Genomic DNA, 14,964 nt, shown 5'->3' on the forward strand with positions numbered 1-14,964 from the left:
GTAGTTGTAGTTGTAGTTGTAGCTGTAGTTGTAGCTGTAGTTGTAATTGTAGCTGTAGCTGTAATTGTAGTTGTAGCTGTAGTTGTAGCTGTAGTTGTAATTGTAGCTGTAGCTGTAGTTGTAGCTGTAATTGTAGTTGTAGTTGTAGCTGTAGCTGTAGCTGTAGCTGTAGTTGTAGCTGTAGCTGTAGTTGTAGCTGTAGTTGTAGCTGTAGTTGTAGCTGTAGCTGTAGTTGTAGCTGTAGTTGTAGCTGTAGTTGTAGCTGTAGCTGTAGTTGTAGCTGTAGTTGTAGCTGTAGCTGTAGTTGTAGCTGTAGCTGTAGTTGTAGCTGTAGCTGTAGTTGTAGCTGTAGTTGTAGCTGTAGCTGTAGTTGTAGTTGTAGCTGTAGCTGTAGCTGTAGTTGTAGCTGTAGCTGTAGTTGTAGCTGTAGTTGTAGCTGTAGTTGTAGCTGTAGCTGTAGTTGTAGCTGTAGCTGTAGTTGTAGCTGTAGCTGTAGTTGTAGCTGTAGTTGTAGCTGTAGCTGTAGTTGTAGCTGTAGTTGTAGTTGTAGCTGTAGCTGTAGTTGTAGCTGTAGTTGTAGCTGTAGTTGTAGCTGTAGCTGTAGTTGTAGCTGTAGCTGTAGCTGTAGCTGTAGTTGTAGCTGTAGCTGTAGTTGTAGCTGTAGTTGTAGCTGTAGCTGTAGTTGTAGCTGTAGCTGTAGCTGTAGCTGTAGTTGTAGCTGTAGTTGTAGCTGTAGTTGTAGCTGTAGCTGTAGTTGTAGCTGTAGTTGTAGCTGTAGCTGTAGTTGTAGCTGTAGCTGTAGCTGTAGTTGTAGCTGTAGATGTAGCTGTAGCTGTAGCTGTAGCTGTAGTTGTAGCTGTAGTTGTAGTTGTAGCTGTAGCTGTAGTTGTAGTTGTAGCTGTAGTTGTAGTTGTAGCTGTAGTTGTAGCTGTAGTTGTAGTTGTAGCTGTAGTTGTGTTGTAGTTGTAGCTGTAGCTGTAGTTGTAGCTGTAGTTGTAGCTGTAGTTGTGTTGTAGTTGTAGTTGTAGCTGTAGCTGTAGTTGTAGCTGTAGTTGTGTTGTAGTTGTAGTTGTAGCTGTAGCTGTAGTTGTAGCTGTAGCTGTAGTTGTAGTTGTAGCTGTAGTTGTAGTTGTAGCTGTAGTTGTGTTGTAGTTGTAGTTGTAGCTGTAGTTGTAGCTGTAGCTGTAGCTGTAGTTGTAGCTGTAGTTGTAGCTGTAGCTGTAGCTGTAGCTGTAGTTGTAGCTGTAGTTGTAGTTGTAGCTGTAGCTGTAGTTGTAGCTGTAGCTGTAGTTGTAGCTGTAGTTGTAGCTGTAGTTGTAGCTGTAGCTGTAGCTGTAGTTGTGTTGTAGTTGTAGTTGTAGCTGTAGCTGTAGCTGTAGTTGTAGCTGTAGTTGTAGCTGTAGTTGTAGCTGTAGCTGTAGCTGTAGTTGTAGCTGTAGTTGTAGTTGTAGCTGTAGTTGTAGCTGTAGCTGTAGCTGTAGCTGTAGCTGTAGTTGTAGCTGTAGCTGTAGTTGTAGCTGTAGTTGTAGCTGTAGTTGTAGCTGTAGCTGTAGCTGTAGTTGTAGTTGTAGCTGTAGCTGTAGCTGTAGTTGTAGTTGTAGCTGTAGCTGTAGTTGTAGCTGTAGCTGTAGTTGTAGCTGTAGTTGTAGCTGTAGTTGTAGTTGTAGCTGTAGCTGTAGCTGTAGCTGTAGTTGTAGCTGTAGCTGTAGCTGTAGCTGTAGCTGTAGTTGTAGTTGTAGCTGTAGTTGTAGCTGTAGCTGTAGTTGTAGCTGTAGCTGTAGCTGTAGTTGTAGTTGTAGTTGTAGTTGTAGCTGTAGTTGTAGCTGTAGCTGTAGTTGTAGCTGTAGTTGTAGCTGTAGTTGTAGTTGTAGCTGTAGCTGTAGTTGTAGCTGTAGTTGTAGTTGTAGTTGTAGCTGTAGTTGTAGCTGTAGTTGTAGCTGTAGTTGTAGCTGTAGCTGTAGCTGTAGTTGTAGCTGTAGTTGTAGCTGTAGCTGTAGTTGTAGCTGTAGCTGTAGTTGTTGTTGTAGCTGTAGTTGTAGCTGTAGCTGTAGTTGTAGTTGTAGTTGTAGTTGTAGTTGTAGCTGTAGTTGTAGCTGTAGTTGTAGTTGTAGTTGTAGCTGTAGTTGTAGCTGTAGTTGTAGCTGTAGCTGTAGTTGTAGTTGTAGCTGTAGTTGTAGCTGTAGTTGTAGTTGTAGCTGTAGCTGTAGTTGTAGTTGTAGCTGTAGCTGTAGTTGTAGCTGTAGTTGTAGTTGTAGCTGTAGCTGTAGTTGTAGCTGTAGCTGTAGTTGTAGCTGTAGTTGTAGTTGTAGCTGTAGCTGTAGTTGTAGCTGTAGTTGTAGCTGTAGCTGTAGCTGTAGTTGTAGCTGTAGTTGTAGTTGTAGCTGTAGCTGTAGTTGTAGCTGTAGCTGTAGTTGTAGCTGTAGTTGTAGTTGTAGCTGTAGCTGTAGTTGTAGCTGTAGTTGTAGCTGTAGTTGTAGCTGTAGTTGTAGCTGTAGCTGTAGCTGTAGTTGTAGCTGTAGCTGTAGTTGTAGCTGTAGCTGTAGTTGTAGCAGGCTGTAGTTGTAGCTGTAGCTGTAGTTGTAGCTGTAGCTGTAGTTGTAGCTGTAGTTGTAGCTGTAGTTGTAGTTGTAGCTGTAGTTGTAGCTGTAGTTGTAGCTGTAGCAGGCTGTAGTTGTAGCTGTAGTTGTAGCAGGCTGTAGTTGTAGCTGTAGCTGTAGTTGTAGCAGGCTGTAGTTGTAGCTGTAGTTGTAGCTGTAGTTGTAGCAGGCTGTAGTTGTAGTTGTAGCTGTAGTTGTAGCAGGCTGTAGTTGTAGCTGTAGTTGTAGCAGGCTGTAGTTGTAGCAGGCTGTAGTTGTAGCTGTAGTTGTAGCTGTAGTTGTAGCTGTAGTTGTAGCTGTAGCTGTAGTTGTAGCTGTAGTTGTAGCTGTAGTTGTAGCTGTAGTTGTAGCTGTAGCTGTAGTTGTAGCTGTAGTTGTAGCTGTAGTTGTAGCTGTAGCTGTAGTTGTAGCTGTAGTTGTAGCTGTAGTTGTAGCTGTAGCTGTAGTTGTAGCTGTAGTTGTAGCTGTAGTTGTAGCTGTAGCTGTAGCTGTAGTTGTAGCTGTAGCTGTAGTTGTAGCTGTAGTTGTAGCTGTAGCTGTAGTTGTAGCTGTAGTTGTAGCTGTAGTTGTAGCTGTAGCTGTAGTTGTAGCTGTAGTTGTAGCTGTAGTTGTAGCTGTAGTTGTAGCTGTAGTTGTAGCTGTAGCTGTAGTTGTAGCTGTAGTTGTAGTTGTAGTTGTAGCTGTAGTTGTAGCTGTAGTTGTAGCTGTAGTTGTAGCTGTAGCTGTAGTTGTAGCTGTAGTTGTAGCTGTAGTTGTAGTTGTAGCTGTAGTTGTAGCTGTAGCTGTAGTTGTAGTTGTAGTTGTAGCTGTAGTTGTAGCTGTAGCTGTAGCTGTAGTTGTAGTTGTAGCTGTAGTTGTAGCTGTAGCTGTAGCTGTAGTTGTAGTTGTAGCTGTAGCTGTAGCTGTAGCTGTAGTTGTAGCTGTAGTTGTAGCTGTAGTTGTAGCTGTAGCTGTAGTTGTAGTTGTAGCTGTAGTTGTAGCTGTAGCTGTAGTTGTAGCTGTAGTTGTAGTTGTAGCTGTAGCTGTAGTTGTAGTTGTAGCTGTAGCTGTAGTTGTAGCTGTAGTTGTAGCTGTAGCTGTAGTTGTAGTTGTAGCTGTAGTTGTAGCTGTAGTTGTAGCTGTAGCTGTAGTTGTAGTTGTAGCTGTAGCTGTAGTTGTAGCTGTAGTTGTAGTTGTAGCTGTAGTTGTAGCTGTAGTTGTAGCTGTAGCTGTAGTTGTAGTTGTAGCTGTAGCTGTAGCTGTAGCTGTAGTTGTAGCTGTAGCTGTAGTTGTAGCTGTAGCTGTAGCTGTAGCTGTAGTTGTAGTTGTAGTTGTAGCTGTAGTTGTAGCTGTAGCTGTAGCTGTAGTTGTAGTTGTAGTTGTAGCTGTAGCTGTAGCTGTAGTTGTAGCTGTAGCTGTAGCTGTAGTTGTAGCTGTAGTTGTAGCTGTAGCTGTAGTTGTAGTTGTAGTTGTAGCTGTAGCTGTAGTTGTAGCTGTAGCTGTAGCTGTAGTTGTAGCTGTAGTTGTAGCTGTAGCTGTAGCTGTAGTTGTAGCTGTAGCTGTAGCTGTAGTTGTAGCTGTAGCTGTAGTTGTAGCTGTAGTTGTAGTTGTAGTTGTAGCTGTAGCTGTAGCTGTAGTTGTAGTTGTAGTTGTAGTTGTAGCTGTAGTTGTAGCTGTAGTTGTAGCTGTAGCTGTAGCTGTAGTTGTAGCTGTAGCTGTAGTTGTAGCTGTAGTTGTAGCTGTAGTTGTAGTTGTAGTTGTAGTTGTAGCTGTAGTTGTAGTTGTAGTTGTAGTTGTAGCTGTAGTTGTAGCAGGCTGTAGTTGTAGCTGTAGCTGTAGCTGTAGTTGTAGCTGTAGCTGTAGCTGTAGTTGTAGCTGTAGTTGTAGTTGTAGTTGTAGTTGTAGCTGTAGTTGTAGTTGTAGTTGTAGTTGTAGCTGTAGTTGTAGCAGGCTGTAGTTGTAGCTGTAGCTGTAGCTGTAGTTGTAGCTGTAGCTGTAGCTGTAGTTGTAGCTGTAGCTGTAGTTGTAGCTGTAGCTGTAGCTGTAGTTGTAGCTGTAGTTGTAGTTGTAGTTGTAGCTGTAGTTGTAGCTGTAGCTGTAGTTGTAGCTGTAGTTGTAGTTGTAGTTGTAGTTGTAGTTGTAGCTGTAGCTGTAGTTGTAGTTGTAGTTGTAGTTGTAGCTGTAGTTGTAGCTGTAGCTGTAGCTGTAGTTGTAGCTGTAGCTGTAGTTGTAGTTGTAGCTGTAGCTGTAGCTGTAGCTGTAGCTGTAGTTGTAGCTGTAGCTGTAGCTGTAGCTGTAGCTGTAGTTGTAGTTGTAGTTGTAGCTGTAGTTGTAGCTGTAGCTGTAGTTGTAGCTGTAGCTGTAGCTGTAGTTGTAGTTGTAGTTGTAGTTGTAGCTGTAGTTGTAGCTGTAGCTGTAGTTGTAGCTGTAGTTGTAGCTGTAGTTGTAGTTGTAGCTGTAGCTGTAGTTGTAGCTGTAGTTGTAGTTGTAGTTGTAGCTGTAGTTGTAGTTGTAGCTGTAGTTGTAGCTGTAGCTGTAGCTGTAGTTGTAGCTGTAGTTGTAGCTGTAGCTGTAGTTGTAGCTGTAGCTGTAGTTGTTGTTGTAGCTGTAGTTGTAGCTGTAGCTGTAGTTGTAGTTGTAGTTGTAGTTGTAGTTGTAGCTGTAGTTGTAGCTGTAGTTGTAGTTGTAGTTGTAGCTGTAGTTGTAGCTGTAGTTGTAGCTGTAGCTGTAGTTGTAGTTGTAGCTGTAGTTGTAGCTGTAGTTGTAGTTGTAGTTGTAGCTGTAGCTGTAGTTGTAGTTGTAGCTGTAGCTGTAGTTGTAGCTGTAGTTGTAGTTGTAGCTGTAGCTGTAGTTGTAGCTGTAGCTGTAGTTGTAGCTGTAGTTGTAGTTGTAGCTGTAGCTGTAGTTGTAGCTGTAGTTGTAGCTGTAGCTGTAGCTGTAGTTGTAGCTGTAGTTGTAGTTGTAGCTGTAGCTGTAGTTGTAGCTGTAGCTGTAGTTGTAGCTGTAGTTGTAGTTGTAGCTGTAGCTGTAGTTGTAGCTGTAGTTGTAGCTGTAGTTGTAGCTGTAGTTGTAGCTGTAGCTGTAGCTGTAGTTGTAGCTGTAGCTGTAGTTGTAGCTGTAGCTGTAGTTGTAGCAGGCTGTAGTTGTAGCTGTAGCTGTAGTTGTAGCTGTAGCTGTAGTTGTAGCTGTAGTTGTAGCTGTAGTTGTAGTTGTAGCTGTAGTTGTAGCTGTAGTTGTAGCTGTAGCAGGCTGTAGTTGTAGCTGTAGTTGTAGCAGGCTGTAGTTGTAGCTGTAGCTGTAGTTGTAGCAGGCTGTAGTTGTAGCTGTAGTTGTAGCTGTAGTTGTAGCAGGCTGTAGTTGTAGTTGTAGCTGTAGTTGTAGCAGGCTGTAGTTGTAGCTGTAGTTGTAGCAGGCTGTAGTTGTAGCTGTAGTTGTAGCTGTAGTTGTAGCTGTAGTTGTAGCTGTAGTTGTAGCTGTAGTTGTAAGCTGTAAGTTTGTAGCTGTAGCTGTAGTTGTAGCTGTAGTTGTAGCTTAGTTGCTGTAGTGTACTGTAGCTGGTATCTTTTTTTTTTATGTCATCCTGTTTGTAGCGTAAGGTTTAGCTGTAGCTATCTGTAGTTGTAGCTGTAGCTGTATTGTTAGCTGTAGTTGTACTGTAGCTGTAGTTGTAGTTGTAGCTGTAGCTGTAGTTGTAGCTGTAGTTGTAGTTGTAGTTGTAGCTGTAGTTGTAGCTGTAGTTGTAGCTGTAGTTGTAGCTGTAGCTGTAGTTGTAGCTGTAGTTGTAGCTGTAGTTGTAGTTGTAGTTGTAGCTGTAGTTGTAGCTGTAGCTGTAGTTGTAGTTGTAGTTGTAGCTGTAGTTGTAGCTGTAGCTGTAGCTGTAGTTGTAGTTGTAGCTGTAGTTGTAGCTGTAGCTGTAGCTGTAGTTGTAGTTGTAGCTGTAGCTGTAGCTGTAGCTGTAGTTGTAGCTGTAGTTGTAGCTGTAGTTGTAGCTGTAGCTGTAGTTGTAGTTGTAGCTGTAGTTGTAGCTGTAGCTGTAGTTGTAGCTGTAGTTGTAGTTGTAGCTGTAGCTGTAGTTGTAGTTGTAGCTGTAGCTGTAGTTGTAGCTGTAGTTGTAGCTGTAGCTGTAGTTGTAGTTGTAGCTGTAGTTGTAGCTGTAGTTGTAGCTGTAGCTGTAGTTGTAGTTGTAGCTGTAGCTGTAGTTGTAGCTGTAGTTGTAGTTGTAGCTGTAGTTGTAGCTGTAGTTGTAGCTGTAGCTGTAGTTGTAGTTGTAGCTGTAGCTGTAGCTGTAGCTGTAGTTGTAGCTGTAGCTGTAGTTGTAGCTGTAGCTGTAGCTGTAGCTGTAGTTGTAGTTGTAGTTGTAGCTGTAGTTGTAGCTGTAGCTGTAGCTGTAGTTGTAGTTGTAGCTGTAGCTGTAGCTGTAGTTGTAGCTGTAGCTGTAGCTGTAGTTGTAGCTGTAGTTGTAGCTGTAGCTGTAGTTGTAGTTGTAGTTGTAGCTGTAGCTGTAGTTGTAGCTGTAGCTGTAGCTGTAGTTGTAGCTGTAGTTGTAGCTGTAGCTGTAGCTGTAGTTGTAGCTGTAGCTGTAGCTGTAGTTGTAGCTGTAGCTGTAGTTGTAGCTGTAGTTGTAGTTGTAGTTGTAGCTGTAGCTGTAGCTGTAGTTGTAGTTGTAGTTGTAGTTGTAGCTGTAGTTGTAGCTGTAGCTGTAGCTGTAGTTGTAGCTGTAGCTGTAGTTGTAGCTGTAGCTGTAGTTGTAGCTGTAGTTGTAGTTGTAGTTGTAGTTGTAGCTGTAGTTGTAGTTGTAGTTGTAGTTGTAGCTGTAGTTGTAGCAGGCTGTAGTTGTAGCTGTAGCTGTAGCTGTAGTTGTAGCTGTAGCTGTAGCTGTAGTTGTAGCTGTAGTTGTAGTTGTAGTTGTAGTTGTAGCTGTAGTTGTAGTTGTAGTTGTAGTTGTAGCTGTAGTTGTAGCAGGCTGTAGTTGTAGCTGTAGCTGTAGCTGTAGTTGTAGCTGTAGCTGTAGCTGTAGTTGTAGCTGTAGCTGTAGTTGTAGCTGTAGCTGTAGCTGTAGTTGTAGCTGTAGCTGTAGTTGTAGTTGTAGTTGTAGCTGTAGTTGTAGCTGTAGCTGTAGTTGTAGCTGTAGTTGTAGTTGTAGTTGTAGTTGTAGTTGTAGCTGTAGCTGTAGTTGTAGTTGTAGTTGTAGTTGTAGCTGTAGTTGTAGCTGTAGCTGTAGCTGTAGTTGTAGCTGTAGCTGTAGTTGTAGTTGTAGCTGTAGTTGTAGTTGTAGTTGTAGTTGTAGTTGTAGCTGTAGTTGTAGCTGTAGTTGTAGCTGTAGTTGTAGCTGTAGTTGTAGCTGTAGCTGTAGTTGTAGCTGTAGTTGTAGCTGTAGTTGTAGCTGTAGTTGTAGCTGTAGCTGTAGCTGTAGTTGTAGCAGGCTGTAGTTGTAGCTGTAGTTGTAGCTGTAGTTGTAGCTGTAGTTGTAGCTGTAGCTGTAGTTGTAGCAGGCTGTAGTTGTAGCTGTAGTTGTAGCTGTAGTTGTAGCTGTAGTTGTAGTTGTAGCTGTAGCTGTAGTTGTAGCTGTAGTTGTAGTTGTAGTTGTAGCTGTAGCTGTAGTTGTAGTTGTAGCTCTAGCTCTAGTTGTAGCTGTAGTTGTAGCTGTAGTTGTAGCTGTAGTTGTAGCTGTAGTTGTAGCTGTAGTTGTAGCTGTAGCTGTAGTTGTAGCTGTAGTTGTAGCAGGCTCCGTTTTAAAGCTACTAGATGACCTAATGCATCCACTGGTACCAACCATGTCATGCTAGCTTGTCGGGAAGGGGGCTTAAGAGGTGAGGATGAGGAGGAGAGGAAGAGGAGCAGAGGAAGAGGAGTAGCCAGTAGGACTCACACATCGTATTGAGGGCAGTAATGTCTGGAGGAGGAAGAGGAGGAGGAGAGGAAGAGGAAGAGGAAGAAGAGGAGGAGAGGAAGAGGAGGAGGAAGAGGAGGAGAGGAAGAAGAGCAGAGGAAGAGGAGTAGCCAGTAGGGCACACACGTCGTATTGAGGGCAGTAATGTCTGGAGGAGGAAGAGGAGGAGGAGAGGAAGAGGAGGAGGAAGAGGAGGAGAGGAAGAAGAGCAGAGGAATAGGAGTAGCCAGTAGGACACACACGTCGTATTGAGGGCAGTAATGTCTGGAGGAGGAAGAGGAGGAGGAGAGGAAGAGGAGGCGAGGAAGAGGAGGAGAGGAAGAGGAGGATGATGAAACAGGATGATATGCCCTTTTCTCTCGCTTTAGGCTCACGGCAGTGTATGTTTGCAGGCGTGTGCATAAGTTAGCAGGGAGCGCCTTAGGCTCCTTCTAATTGGTATGAGAGAAACAGTCTCCCTGGCTCCCCTACATCACCCAGCTAAACACACACACACACACACACATCACCCAGCTAAACACACACACACACACACACACACACACACACACACACACATCACCCAGCTAAACACACACACACACACACACATCACCCAGCTAAACACACACACACACACACACACACACACACACACACACATCACCCAGCTAAACACACACACACACACACACACACACACATCACCCAGCTAAACACACACACACACACACACACACACACACACACACACACACACACACACACACACACACACACACACACATCACCCAGCTAAACACACACACACACACACACACACACATCACCCAGCTAAACACACACACACACACACACACACACACACACACACACACACACACACACACACACACACACACACACACACACACACACACACATTGTAACTGTCTAGCCCCACACTACTCTACACACACACATTTTAATACTTTATTTGGTTCCACAAATTATATTACATAAACAGGGAATCAAATGTATCGGGGCCAAGCAGCACTGAACACTTAAGGGTACACATAGCACCTCCTTCTCCACGCGGCTAAGCTGCCAATAATAGCAGAGACAGAGCAATATTTGGCAATTTGTTTGGCTTTTCTTTTAGACATTGCAGCAATTCTCAGACCGGTCATGGTGCATTTGTATACATGGCCAAGACTTCCGAATACAAGTACACTATATCTACACCTGTACCCAAGGTCGGCCGTCACACTGAGCAGTGGTTGGTATTTGATATACTTGTCCCGGAAGGCCTGGTCCATGTACAGATCAAAGGTACAGCCTACTTCTATGACCAGCACCTCCCTGTGGCTGGTGTCAACAAAAACAACATCCGGTGTATTTGGTATGTTAGCAAAGACATCGTTGGTAAGGCCAAACCACTCTGGTTTCACTCTGGCATGTTTGTACATTGCTGCACTAGATGGTGATATGTTCCGTACCACATCAGACACAATGTCCACAATACGGTCTTGACGAGCGATGTACAGGTGTTTGTATGCATTACATCCATTTGTTATGTGTGCAATGGATTTCTAGGTGTTGTGAATCCTGATGGTTTAAACAGAATGGACTGTGAGTTTGAGGATACCAAGGGGACAGATTGTATTGAGTGGGTAATACCTGCAGTCTTGCTTTGATGGTAAATTTGAAAACATCCTCACCAACAGCGGCGTTCTTAAACACTGAGTGTGAGACCGAGTGGTCAGCAAACTGTCTGGCCCCACACTCCCCCTACACACACACACACACACACACACACACACACACACACACACACACACACACACACACACACACACACACACACACTCTAACTGTCTAGCCCCACACTCCCCCTACACACACACACACACACACTCTAACTGTCTAGCCCCACACTCTCCCTACACACACACACACACACACACACACACACACTCTAACTGTCTAGCCCCACACTCTCCCTACACACACACACACACACACACACACACACACACACACTCTAACTGTCTAGCCCCACACTCTCCCTACACAACACACACACACACACCACACACACACACACACACACACTCTAACTGTCTAGCCCCACACTCCCCCTACACACACACACACACACACACACACACACACACACACACACACACACACACACACACACACACACACACACACACACACACACACACACACACACACACACACACATTCTAACTGTCTAGCCCCACACTCCCCCTACACACACACACACACACACACACACACACACACACACACACACACACACACACACACACACACACACACACACACACACACACACACACACACTGTAACTGTCCAGCCCCACACCACCAGCTACACACACCCTCATGCCCCCCCCCCCCCCCCTGCCTTCTCTCCTCAGCCCCCTCGGTGGCCCCCCAGTCTATCAAAGTGTCAGCAGTGGCTCCCTCCATCCTGGAGCTGGCCTGGGACGCCCCCCCCCTCGAGACCCAGAATGGACTCATCCAGGGATACAAGGTGACACGCACACACACGCACAGACACACATAGATGGACACACACACACAGACACACATAGATGGACACACACACACACACACAGATAATTAATTGACACAGACACATCAATATGTACTCATCCAAATCTGTATATTACAAAACACATCAATCTTATTGATGCCTTCCTCCCTCCCTATCACTCTCTTTCCTCTTTCCCTCCCTCTCTCCCTACCCCCCCTCTCTCCCTCCCTCTCTCTGCCCCCCCTCTCTCACTCTCTGTCTTCTCTCACTATCTCCCTCTTCTTATCTCCAAATAATTTTTCTCTGTTGCACCTTCAAGTGTCCTACAGAGAAAAAGACACAGAGAGAGACACAGACAGAGAGAGAGAGAGAGAGAGAGAGAGAGAGAGAGCGAGAGAGAGACAGAGAGAGAGAGAGAGAGAGCGAGAGAGACAGAGAGACAGAGAGAGAGAGAGAGAGAGAGACAGAGAGAGAGAGAGAGAGCGAGAGAGACAGAGAGACAGAGAGAGAGAGAGAGAGAGAGAGAGAGAGAGAGACAGAGAGAGAGAGAGAGAGAGACAGAGAGACAGAGAGACAGAAATACTGAGACAAAGTTAGAGAAAGGATCTCAATATCCTTTAATGGTTTCAATATCACTCCTTTCTCCCTCTGCCGCCAACACCCCCCCCCCCCCCCCCCCCCCCCCCCCCGTCGTCTTAGAACTTCAAACACAAGGTTATCGACTCCCGTTGGTTCCTGCAGAGGACGGAAAGAGGAAAAAGAAGAGGAATGTAATATTTGCAGAGCGGAGGAACAGGAGCGCGGAGCCGGGGAGACGTCCCTGTAGCATCCTGATTAGAGGAGAGGAACGGGGGGAATAAGTTCAACTCTGGGAGACGGACGTACGGAGCGCCAGGGAGAGGGGGAGGAGGAGGAGGAGGGGGGGGTTAAGGCGATTAAGAGAGGAAGAGGAAAGTAAAGAGAGAATGTTTAATGACTTCATAGGTGCCGCCTCGTCTTGAACCCTCTCACGTGCCCGTCAGACGGCAGGACGGCACCCGCCACCGAGCGCCCGGCGAGACGTAGCGTAGCCGCGAGAGGCGAGTGTAAACTTCATCACGATGCGTTATTCAAACACGGCAGTCGTTCCGCAGACGTCCGGGCTCGTCAGTCGACACATACAGACGCAGCGCTCAAAAATCAAACCAATTCTGCTGCTTGTCTGCTGCTTGTTGCTGCCTGTGTGCCACTTAAGTCTACTCAGGTGTTAATTTTCCGGGGGTGTTGGCTGGGGGAACAAAGGGAGGGTAGTTAACTTAAGTGCTTCCCCAGGGAGGGGGTCGGGGGCTACTGCCCTCAGACCCCCAAATAATTTTTATATGGGCAGTCTGACTTGGGGTACTGACCATATATTAGTGTTGCAATGCATGATAAGTAAACAGTGAAAAAAGCTAAGAAATCTGATGGGGCTGGGACATTTGGGACGAATAAAAATTTAAGATGAAAATCTGCCCAGCCTGTGGGAGGAAGTGGAGGTGTGAAATCTGGCCCGGTCAAGAACAATAGAGGAGTGGTAGAGAGTGGTAGAGAGGCATGAGAGGTTTGAGTTTTGAGTGCTGTATCTGTAGCGTAGCCGCGAGAGGCGAGTGTAAACTTCATCATGATGCGTTATTCAAACACGGCAGTCGTTCCGCAGACGTCCGGGCTCGTCAGTCGACACATAGCGTAGCCGCGAGAGGCGAGTGTAAACTTCATCACGAAGAGACGTCGCGCGATGCGTTATTCAAACACGCCAGTCGTCCCGGAGACGTCCCGCTCGTCAGACGAGGCGTCTGCGACGGAGCCGGGCTGTAAACGGCTGCTCCTCTCCCCCGGGCCGGCGGGAACACCTCTCGAACGCGGTGTGCAGACCGAGGGCTTCTATCGCGGGATCGTTGAACCCCCGCGGGTATTGGTGACCATCAGTGGTCGAGTGTCCGGTGTCACGCGTGAGATGACAGCGAGGAGGAGGCTCATGGGATCCTCGTATCACAGTAACATATCTATATCAGTCCTGCGACGACCGTCACTCACAGTGCTTTGAAACATCGGATCCGTGCGGTTTATGAGCTCTGGAGTCCAGAACAGCTGACGTCACGTACGAACGCTGTGCCCTCCTGCACAATAATAATAATAATAATATACATCTATCTTATATAGTGCTTTTCCAGGTGTTCAAAGACGCTTTACATGGGTAGGAGAGACAAAACTATGGCAAAACAAAAAACAGAACAAAAACAGAACAAAATAATACATGACAAATAAAATAAAACCGACAGAATTAGAGGTCAAAAGCAAGATTGAAAAGGTGGGTTTTGAGGGCTGATTTAAAAGACGTCAGGGTGTTTGCATCACGGATATGGCTGGGGAGGGCATTCCAGAGACAAGATGCCTTCACACGGTTAACCTATCACAAGGTTAACCGTGTGATAGTAAAGGGTTAACCTTCTGTCGTGTGGCAGTGAAAGGGTTATAACCGGCTGTCGTGTGGCAGTGAAAGGGTTAACCCTCTGTGTGTTGTCGCAGTGAAAGGGTTAACCATTTTGGTAGTGCGGCAGTGAAAGGGTTAAAGCAAACATTTGCAGTGTTATAAGAAGCTGAGCACAGACCTCCTCCAGAGGAGTAAATAATAAGCTAAAAAGGCCACTTCCCTATAAACGCCGGGAGTTCCAGACTAGCAGCCTATAGGGGACCCAGGTGGGTCTTAAGAGCGTCAGGGTCTGCTTGCTGTGTGTCTGGCCTCCTTTTATAAAAATGACGGCGTGACTTTTAATTACATATTGAAATCCTGCAGGATTTAGAGAGGCCAGCGGTGTCTAGTAGTGGAACATTTTATTTTGATCTCTCTCGGTGTGAAACGGCCACCCAGGGAGCAGCACCGCTGTAGCCGCGTTATATATCCAACCAAGTCCTACTAGCGGGGGAAATATATAAATCCCATATGCTTATTCGTTTATATGTGTGTGTACATTATGCTCTCGCAGTAAAAAACACTCCATATTCTCCATGAGGGGGCCGTTCACACCACCACCTACCCCCCCCCCCTCTATTGCCATTCCGCTCCTGTGCTCGAGCAGTAGTACATTTGTCTTGTCGGTGGATTGATTTGATCCAGCTTTGCTCTACACCTCCGATATTGACTCGGGGAGGGAGAGTGAGAAACACAGGCCGCCCCGGGAGGTAGGGAGGAGAAGGCAGAGGAGAGAAAAAGAAGAAGAGAGGAGCTGACGATGGGCCCTTTTCACGGTGACCGCGCTTTCCATGAGTCATCGCAGGGTAAAACACACAGGTGTAACCAATGAGATTAATTACGGTTCCCCGTTGCATTTAGGGAGCCGGTTTGTCGCGCGCGCACGCCGCCGCCGTCTCACCGGAATGGCTCTGCCACGCCTAAAATGGAACGGGGAACATAATTGATCGCATTAGTTACACCTGTGTTTACCCTGTGATGATGACACATCAAAATGGCTTCGCTGAAAAGGGCCTACAAGGAGGGAAGGAAAGGGAGACAGACAATGAATGATCTATTATTGATTGTGTTGAGTGTTGGGTACAAGTGAAGTGAGTCTGCATTGCTGCCGGTGGAATCAGAGCCAGTAATAATACATTACATTTACACAGTGGATGCATTTGAACATCATTTTTTTATACCCCTATTGAAATGGAATACATTTTCATATTCATCATTGGTGTGTGAATAGGAATCCTGCACTTAAACCTGTGCTTCTGTCTCTTTATTTACACGCACACACTCAACGGTCACTTTACACAATGAAAAGGTCACTTAAAAAATATATATAACAGGAGTGATTCTTGTATAGTAAATAGATGGATATAGCAAGATAGCATAAGGATATATAGTATAACTGTATATTGTATAGTATTGTATAGTAGTGTACATAAGACCCAGTGCCTCATCCGTAGCTAACACTGTATTGCACTATCGCAGGACCT

General features: G+C 45.5%; 1 protein-coding gene across 1 annotated transcript in view; it reads left to right on the plus strand.

Annotated features, from left to right (window-relative positions):
• Positions 1-14,964, plus strand: part of sdk1a (sidekick cell adhesion molecule 1a) — a gene marked incomplete at its 5' end in the record, with an annotated part of 439,376 nt that overhangs the window by 401,196 nt on the left and 23,216 nt on the right. Inside the window, 2 exon segments of the mRNA XM_084319476.1 lie at positions 10,874-10,989; positions 12,881-12,959. Coding sequence (XP_084175602.1) covers positions 10,874-10,989; positions 12,881-12,959 — 195 coding nt within the window.

Source organism: Notolepis coatsorum (assembly GCF_963971535.1).
Source record: "Notolepis coatsorum genome assembly, chromosome: 7".
NCBI classification, from domain to species: Eukaryota; Metazoa; Chordata; class Actinopteri; order Aulopiformes; family Paralepididae; genus Notolepis; species Notolepis coatsorum.